Genomic DNA, 9,489 nt, shown 5'->3' on the forward strand with positions numbered 1-9,489 from the left:
TCCCCAGCATCAGCCTCTCTGTCCCCAGCATCAGCCTCTCTGTCCCCAGCATCAGCCTCTCTGTCCCCAGCATCAGCCTCTCTGTCCCCAGCATCAGCCTCTCTGTCCCCAGCATCAGCCTCTCTCCTCCCAGCATCAGCCTCTCTCCTCCCAGCATCAGCCTCTCTCCTCCCAGCATCAGCCTCTCTCCTCCCAGCATCAGCCTCTCTCCTCCCAGCATCAGCCTCTCTCCTCCCAGCATCAGCCTCTCTCCTCCCAGCATCAGCCTCTCTCCTCCCAGCATCAGCCTCTCTCCTCCCAGCATCAGCCTCTCTCCTCCCAGCCTCAGCCTCTCTCCTCCCAGCTTCAGCCTCTCTCCTCCCAGCCTCAGCCTCTCTCCTCCCAGCCTATCCCAGCCTCAGCCTCCCCCAGCATCAGCCTCTCTCCTCCCAGCATCAGCCTCTCTCCTCCCAGCATCAGCCTCTCTCCTCCCAGCATCAGCCTCTCTCCTCCCAGCATCAGCCTCTCTCCTCCCAGCATCAGCCTCTCCCCTCCCAGCATCAGCCTCTCTCCTCCCAGCATCAGCCTCTCTCCTCCCAGCATCAGCCTCTCTCCTCCCAGCATCAGCCTCTCTCCTCCCAGCCTCAGCCTCTCTCCTCCCAGCTTCAGCCTCTCTCCTCCCAGCCTAAGCCTCTCTCCTCCCAGCCTATCCCAGCCTCAGCCTCCCCCAGCATCAGACTCTCTCCTCCCAGCATCAGCCTCTCTCCTCCCAGCATCAGCCTCTCTCCTCCCAGCATCAGCCTCTCCCCTCCCAGCATCAGCCTCTCCCCTCCCAGCATCAGCCTCTCTCCTCCCAGCATCAGCCTCTCTCCTCCCAGCATCAGCCTCTCTCCTCCCAGCATCAGCCTCTCTCCTCCCAGCATCAGCCTCTCTCCTCCCAGCATCAGCCTCTCTCCTCCCAGCATCAGCCTCTCTCCTCCCAGCATCAGCCTCTCTCCTCCCAGCATCAGCCTCTCTCCTCCCAGCATCAGCCTCTCTCCTCCCAGCATCAGCCTCTCTCCTGCCAGCATCAGCCTCTCTCCTCCCAGCCTACCCCAGCCTCAGCCTCCCCCAGCATCAGCCTCTCTCCTCCCAGCATCAGCCTTTTCGGTCCCCAGCATCAGCCTCTCTCCTCCCAGCCTCCCCCAGCCTCAGCCTCCCCCAGCCTCAGCCTCTCTTCTCTCAGCCTCCCCATCCCAGCCTTCCCCAGGATCAGCCTCTCTCCTCCCAGCCCCCTCCAGCAGCTGGTTTGGCGGCGTATGCTGATGTGGGCTTCCAGGGGTACAGTACTCACCTGGTAGTCGTGGCTCCGTGACCGTGTCGGTTCGGGGAATGCGTGGGGGGGCGGGGCCAGAGCTAGCGTGCATTGCGTGAGGGGGGCGGGGCGTGGCCGAGTTGCCAATGCCTGCAGGGTGCCGGGGCTAGAGGCCAATCTGTGGGGGGGCGGAGCCTGGGCGAGCGGCCGGCCAATCCGTGTGGGGGCGCAGCCTGGGCGAGCGACCAATCTGTGCGGGGGGGCGGGGCCATGGCGAGCCCAGCGGCCAATCAGCTTTGTGTCACCGTAAGGACACAATTTTGAAGCAAGACAGACAGACAGAATAAGGCAATTATATATATAGATATCTATATATATAATTGTCTTATTCTGTCTGTCTGTCTGTCATGCTCCAAAATTGTGTCCTTACGGTGACACAAGGCTGATTGGCCGCTGGGCTCGCCATAGCCCCCCCCCCCCCCCACGGATTGGCCTCTCGCCCCGGCTCTCTGCAGGCCCCGCCCCCTCACGCAATGCACGCTCGCTCTGGCCCAACTGACACGGAGCTCCGACTCCCAGGTGAGTACACACACACACATCACACTCACTCTCACACACACCTCACACATCACATCCACACACTCACAACATCCTGGGATATCGCTTGCTTCTACACCGGCTCCGTCACGATCCCAGCAGCGCCAGACATAACCTTGCGCTGCTGGGATCTTGACGGAGCCCGTGAACGCTGGTAAGCATTATACACATCGGGTAACTAAGGTCCCTTGGTTACCCGATGTATATCATAGTTACCAGTGTACACCGGCTCTGTCACGATCCCAGCAGCGCCAGACATAACCTTGCGATGCTGGGATCTTGACGGAGCCCGTGAACGCTGGTAACCATTATACACATCGGCTAACTAAGGTCCCTTGGTTACCCGATGTGTATCATAGTTACCAGTGTACACCGGCTCCCGGCACACATGTGCAGGGAGTCGGCATTATACTCCTCTCCCCCCAGGACTACTCCTCCTATTACAGTCCTCCTATTATACTCCTCTGAGTATAATAGGATAACTATTATAGCATGGGGGATGTAGCACGATGGGGAGTGCGCAGCATGGGGGATGTAGCACGATGGGGAGTGCGCAGCATGGCGGATGGAGCACGATGGCGGGTGCGCAGCATGGGGGATGTAGCACGATGGCGGGTGCGCAGCATGGAGGATGTAGCACGATGGGGTGCGCAGCATGGGGGATGTAGCACGATGGGGAGTGCACAGCATGGGGGATGTAGCACGATGGGGAGTGCACAGCATGGGGGATGTAGCACGATGGGGAGTGCGCAGCATGGGGGATGTAGCACGATGGGGAGTGCGCAGCATGGGGGATGTAGCACGATGGGGAGTGCGCAGCATGGGGGATGTAGCACGATGGGGAGTGCGCAGCATGGGGGATGTAGCACGATGGGGAGTGCGCAGCATGGGGGATGTAGCACGATGGGGAGTGCGCAGCATGGGGGATGTAGCACGATGGGGAGTGCGCAGCATGGGGGATGTAGCACGATGGGGAGTGTGCAGCATGGGGGATGTAGCACGATGGGGAGTGTGCAGCATGGGGGATGTAGCACGATGGGGAGTGCGCAGCATGGGGGATGTAGCACGATGGGGGATGTAGCACGATGGGGGAGTGCGCAGCATGGGGGATGTAGCACGATGGGGAGGTGCGCAGAATGGGGGATGTAGCACGATGGGGAGTGCGCAGCATGGGGGATGTAGCACGATGGGGAGTGCGCAGCATGGGGGATGTAGCACGATGGGGAGTGCGCAGCATGGCGGATGGAGCACGATGGCGGGTGCGCAGCATGGCGGATGGAGCACGATGGCGGGTGCGCAGCATGGGGGATGTAGCACGATGGCGGGTGCGCAGCATGGGGGATGTAGCACGATGGGGAGTGCGCAGCATGGGGGATGTAGCACGATGGGGAGTGCTCAGCATGGGGGATGTAGCACGATGGCGGGTGCGCAGCATGGGGGATGTAGCACGATGGGGAGTGCGCAGCATGGGGGATGTAGCACGATGGGGAGTGCGCAGCATGGGGGATGTAGCACGATGGCGGGTGCGCAGCATGGAGGATGTAGCACGATGGGGTGCGCAGCATGGGGGATGTAGCACGATGGGGAGTGCACAGCATGGGGGATGTAGCACGATGGGGAGTGCGCAGCATGGGGGATGTAGCACGATGGGGAGTGCGCAGCATGGGGGATGTAGCACGATGGGGAGTGCGCAGCATGGGGGATGTAGCACGATGGGGAGTGCGCAGCATGGGGGATGTAGCACGATGGGGAGTGCGCAGCATGGGGGATGTAGCACGATGGGGAGTGCGCAGCATGGGGGATGTAGCACGATGGGGAGTGCGCAGCATGGGGGATGTAGCACGATGGGGAGTGTGCAGCATGGGGGATGTAGCACGATGGGGAGTGTGCAGCATGGGGGATGTAGCACGATGGGGAGTGCGCAGCATGGGGGATGTAGCACGATGGGGGAGTGCGCAGCATGGGGGATGTAGCACGATGGGGGATGTAGCACGATGGGGGAGTGCGCAGCATGGGGGATGTAGCACGATGGGGAGGTGCGCAGAATGGGGGATGTAGCACGATGGGGAGTGCGCAGCATGGGGGATGTAGCACGATGGGGAGTGCGCAGCATGGGGGATGTAGCACGATGGGGAGTGCGCAGCATGGCGGATGGAGCACGATGGCGGGTGCGCAGCATGGCGGATGGAGCACGATGGCGGGTGCGCAGCATGGGGGATGTAGCACGATGGGGAGTGCGCAGCATGGGGGATGTAGCACGATGGGGAGTGCTCAGCATGGGGGATGTAGCACGATGGCGGGTGCGCAGCATGGGGGATGTAGCACGATGGGGAGTGCGCAGCATGGGGGATGTAGCACGATGGGGAGTGCGCAGCATGGGGGATGTAGCACGATGGGGAGTGCGCAGCATGGGGGATGGAGCACGATGGGGAGTGCGCAGCATGGGGGATGGAGCACGATGGGGAGTGCGCAGCATGGGGGATGTAGCGCGATGGGGAGTGCGCAGCATGGGGGATGGAGCACGATGGGGAGTGCGCAGCATGGGGGATGGAGCACGATGGGGAGTGCGCAGCATGGCGGATGGAGCACGATGGCGGGTGCGCAGCATGGGGGATGTAGCACGATGGGGAGTGCGCAGCATGGAGGATGGAGTACGATGGGGAGTGCGCAGCATGGAGGATGGAGTACGATGGGGAGTACGCAGCATGGGGGATGGAGCACGATGGGGGTGCGCAGCATGGGGGATGGAGCACGATGGGGAATGCGCAGCATAGGGGATGGGGCATGATGGGGGGTGCGCAGCATGGGGGATGGAGCACGATGGGAGGTGCACACCTCCCCCCAACACACACACATACACACACACACAGGGAACCATAAACACCGCCATACACAGACACCCACACACACAGACAACGCTGCACACACACAACACCCAACACACAAACACCGTGGCATACATAAATATACGCACATACCGCACAACACACACATTGCACAAAACATACCTCCCCCCAAAACACACCACACCCACACAAACCGCGCAACACACACAACGCGACAGACACACAGCGCTCCACAAACAACGCAACACACATACAACACCGCTCTCACCCCCCGCCACACCCAGACAACACCCAGAACATGTACAGCCCCTACACAAACACTTGGTAACTACACACAACAACATATATATATATATATATATATATATATATATATATATAATATATATATATATATATATATCTCTATAACAAAAATCATACATGAACTACACAATACGTAAATTCTAGAATACCCGATGCGTAGAATCGGGCCACCTTCTAGTATAGATATATATATGTATACATATGTACATTTATTAAACTATTTTTTAATATATATATATATATATATATATATATATATATATATATATTTATACATTATTGTTATTAAATTTATTAAATAAATATAAAATATTATATATATATATATATATATTATATTTATTTAATAAATTTAATAACAATAATGTGTATATATATATATATATATATATACATTATTGTTATTAAATTTATTAAATAAATAAAACATATTTATTATTATTACCAAATAAAAAATATATACATTTATTATTAAATATATTTAATATGTATATTATTTTATTATTTTTTTTTTTTTTTTGCTAGTTGCGGGTATTATAGTTTGGTCTAAATTTACAGCGATTTGTCCTTACAGATAGTGACCTTTGGAATGAGCAAAAAGTTGGGTCAGGTGTCTTTTGACCTTGGACGTCAGGGGGAAATGATCGCAGATAGACCCTACAGTGAAGCGACTGCAGAGCTTATCGACCAGGAGGCGAGAGACCTCATCAATTCTGCTTACGAGAGAACCGTGGAGCTGATTACCCAGTGCAAGGAGCAGGTGGAAAAGGTAAAGTGGCTCCTCATTACGGGTGCTGTGCATTCATCATGACTGCACTCGGGGTGTAGCCTTATTTCTTTTTCGCTCCTAATTGGGAGACCCAGACAATTGGGTGTATAGCTACTGCCTCCGGAAGCCGCACAAAGTACTACACTTAAAAGTGTAAGGCCCCTCCCCTTCTGGCTATACACCCCCCCGTGGGAGCACGGGTCCCTCAGTTTTTTGCTTTGTGCGAAGGAGGTCAGACACGCACGCATAGCTCCACTATTTAGTCAGCAGCAGCTGCTGACTATGTCGGATGGAAGAAAAGAGGGCCCATACAGGGCCCCCAGCATGCTCCCTTCTCACCCCACTTTCTGTCGGTGGTGCTTGTTAAGGTTGAGGTACCCATTGCGGGTACGGAGGCTGGAGCCCACATGCTGATTCCTTCCCCATCCCCATTAGGGCTCTGGGTGAAGTGGGATTTTACCGGTCTCCAGGCACTGAGACCGTGCTCCATCCGCAGCCCCTGGAGAAGCCGCTGGATATGGAGCTGAGTATCGTCAGGGACATGGCCCTGCTCCGTCAAGGTACTCTGTGTCCCCGTGCATACGCGCGCACACCGCAGCATTGCTGGGTGTGTTAGTGCGCCGGGGACAACAGCGCTGCTGCGCTTGTGCCATTTCCTCACTTCAGCTTAGCTGAGTGGGTAGACTCAGGGAGAACGGTCGCGCCGGCCGCTGGGACTGCGACGCGGCTGGGACTTGTGGTGCGCCGGGGACTTCCGCGCTGACCGTGCATATATCACGGCCGCGCTTATTACTACAGTCCCCGGCTTTTGCGGCCTAGTTCGTTCGTTCCCGCCTCCGCACCTGCCAGTCAGGAGGAGGGCGGGACGCTGTACAGAGCATCAGCGCTGAGGGCTGGAGTCTTTTTTACATACTCCAGCCCTCACACCAGGCACAGTAGGACGCAGTTTCCCGCACTTTGTTTGTGGCACGCCCACGGTCCGCCCCTCTTCACAGAACGCCGGCAGCCATTCCTGCCTGCACGCTGAGCTGCAGAGGGGAGACGGGGAGACCCAGACACGGGATTCTACGGCCTCCTACCCGCTGTTCAGCGGGCGGTAAGCAGCCCTCAAGGGCTCACCCCCACTTGTGCCGTTTGTATACTGAGTATTTTGTGTTTGCAAATACTTTGTACTGTATGGTCGCTGGTGATTCTCGGCTATATACCCTCCTAGATTACAAGGAGGCAACAGCATGTCGTCCGCAAAACGCAAGGGTGCCAAGGCACAGACATTATATGCTGCCTGTACCGCATGTGGGGCTGCTCTACCGGCAGGTTCCACTGAACCCCATTGTGTGCAGTGCTCGGCCCCTGTGCAACTTGCACAGCCGGGGCCTCTGCTGGACGTGACCCAGAGTGTACCACCTGTGAATGCTGTCCAGGTGACAGGAACGGAGTTTGCAGCTTTTGCTGACAGATTGTCTATGACCATGTCAAAGATTCTTGAAACATTGCAGTCTAGACCAGTAACTCAGACCATGGACACTGTGGCTTCATTGCTCCCTGGTCCCCCTCAGCTGGAACACTTCCAAGCTCCGGGGGTGTCACATGCACCCCAGGGTGACGATTCTGACTCAGACAACAGTCCCAGACAACCTAAGCGGGCTCGTTATAAGGGGCCCTCAACTTCGTCTCACTGGTCAGGATCCCAGCGGGACGAATCTATGGGTGATGAGGCGGATGTAACTGATCAAGATTCTGATCCTGGGACCGCTCTCAATCTGGATACACCGGATGGTGACGCCATAGTGAATGATCTTATAGCGTCCATCAATAGGATGTTAGATATTTCCCCGCCAGCTCCTCCTGCGGAGGAGGCAGCTTCACAGCAGGAGAAATTCCATTTCAGATATCCCAAGCGTAAATTAAGCACTTTTCTGGACCACTCTGACTTTAGAGACGCAATCCAGAAACACCACGCTTATCCTGAGAAGCGGTTTTCTAAACGGCTTAAAGATACACGCTATCCTTTTCCCCCTGACGTGGTCAAGGGTTGGACCCAGTGTCCCAAGGTGGACCCTCCAATCTCCAGGCTTGCAGCTAGATCTTTAGTTGCAGTAGAAGATGGAGCGGCACTTAAAGATGCCACTGACAGGCAGATGGAGCTCTGGCTGAAATCCATCTATGAAGCTATTGGAGCGTCGTTGGCGCCAGCTTTTGCAGCCGTATGGGCACTCCAAGCCATTTCAGCTGGGCTTATACAAGTCGACTCGGTCACACGTACATCTGCCCCGCAGGTGGCACCATTGACCTCTCAAATGTCTGCATTCGCGTCTTACGCGATTAATGCTGTCCTGGACTCTACGAGCCGTACGGCGGTGGCGTCAGCCAACTCCGTGGTTTTGCGCAGAGCCCTGTGGTTGAGAGAATGGAAGGCAGATTCTGCTTCCAAGAAGTGCTTAACCAGTTTGCCTTTTTCTCGTGACCGATTGTTTGGTGAGCGTTTGGATGAAATCATTAAACACTCCAAGGGTAAGGATTCATCCTTACCTCAACACAGACAAAACAAGCCCCAACAAAGTACGCTTCGTTATAGAAAGCGAACACCTGCAGTTCGTAGCGTTACCTTTCGGGCTGGCAACAGCCCCTCGGGTCTTCACCAAGGTCATGGCAGCAGTAGTAGCTGTCCTGCACTCGCAGGGTCACTCCGTGATCCCGTATTTGGACGATCTACTTATAAAGGCACCCTCTCAAGAGGCATGCCAACACAGTCTGGACGTGGCACTGAAGACTCTCCAGAGTTTCGGGTGGATTATCAACTTTTCAAAGTCAAATCTAACCCCGACCCAATCACTAACATATCTTGGCATGGAGTTTCATACTCTCTCAGCGATAGTGAAGCTTCCACTGGACAAGCAGTGCTCTCTGCAGACAGGGGTGCAATCTCTCCTGCAGAACCAGTCCCACTCCTTGAGGCGCCTCATGCATTTCCTAGGGAAGATGGTGGCAGCAATGGAAGCAGTCCCTTTCGCGCAGTTTCATCTGCGCCCTCTACAATGGGACATTCTCCGCCAATGGGACGGGAAGTCGACGTCCCTCGACAGGGATGTCTCCCTCTCTCAGGCAGCCAAGGACTCTCTCCGATGGTGGCTTCTTCCCACCTCATTGTCAAAAGGAAAGTCGTTCCTACCCCCATCCTGGGCGGTGGTCACGACAGATGCGAGCCTATCAGGGTGGGGAGCAGTGTTTCTTCACCACAGGGCTCAGGGTACGTGGACTCAGAGAGAGTCCACCCTTCAGATCAATGTTCTGGAAATCAGAGCAGTCTATCTTGCTCTGCGAGCCTTCCAACAGTGGCTGGAGGGCAAGCAGATCCGGATTCAGTCGGACAATTCCACAGCGGTGGCGTACATCAACCACCAAGGGGGAACACGCAGTCGGCAAGCCTTTCAAGAAGTCCGGCGGATTCTGACGTGGGTGGAAAACACAGCATCCACCATATCCGCAATTCACATCCCAGGCGTGGAAAACTGGGAAGCAGACTTTCTCAGTCGCCAGGGCATGGACGCAGGGGAATGGTCCCTTCACCCGGACGTGTTTCAGGAGATCTGTCGCCGCTGGGGGATGCCGGACGTCGACCTGATGGCGTCACGGCACAACAACAAGGTCCCGGTTTTCATGGCACGGTCTCACGATCACCGAGCTCTGGCGGCAGACGC

General features: G+C 56.0%; 1 protein-coding gene across 1 annotated transcript in view; it reads left to right on the plus strand.

The window, feature by feature from the left end:
• Window positions 1-9,489, plus strand: part of LOC142254735 (mitochondrial inner membrane m-AAA protease component AFG3L1-like) — a 54,758-nt gene that overhangs the window by 40,407 nt on the left and 4,862 nt on the right. Inside the window, exon 15 of the mRNA XM_075325989.1 lies at window positions 5,597-5,791. Coding sequence (XP_075182104.1) covers window positions 5,597-5,791 — 195 coding nt within the window. The remainder of the gene's footprint in view (window positions 1-5,596; window positions 5,792-9,489) is intronic.

Source organism: Anomaloglossus baeobatrachus, chromosome 10 (assembly GCF_048569485.1).
Source record: "Anomaloglossus baeobatrachus isolate aAnoBae1 chromosome 10, aAnoBae1.hap1, whole genome shotgun sequence".
NCBI lineage: Eukaryota > Metazoa > Chordata > Amphibia > Anura > Aromobatidae > Anomaloglossus > Anomaloglossus baeobatrachus.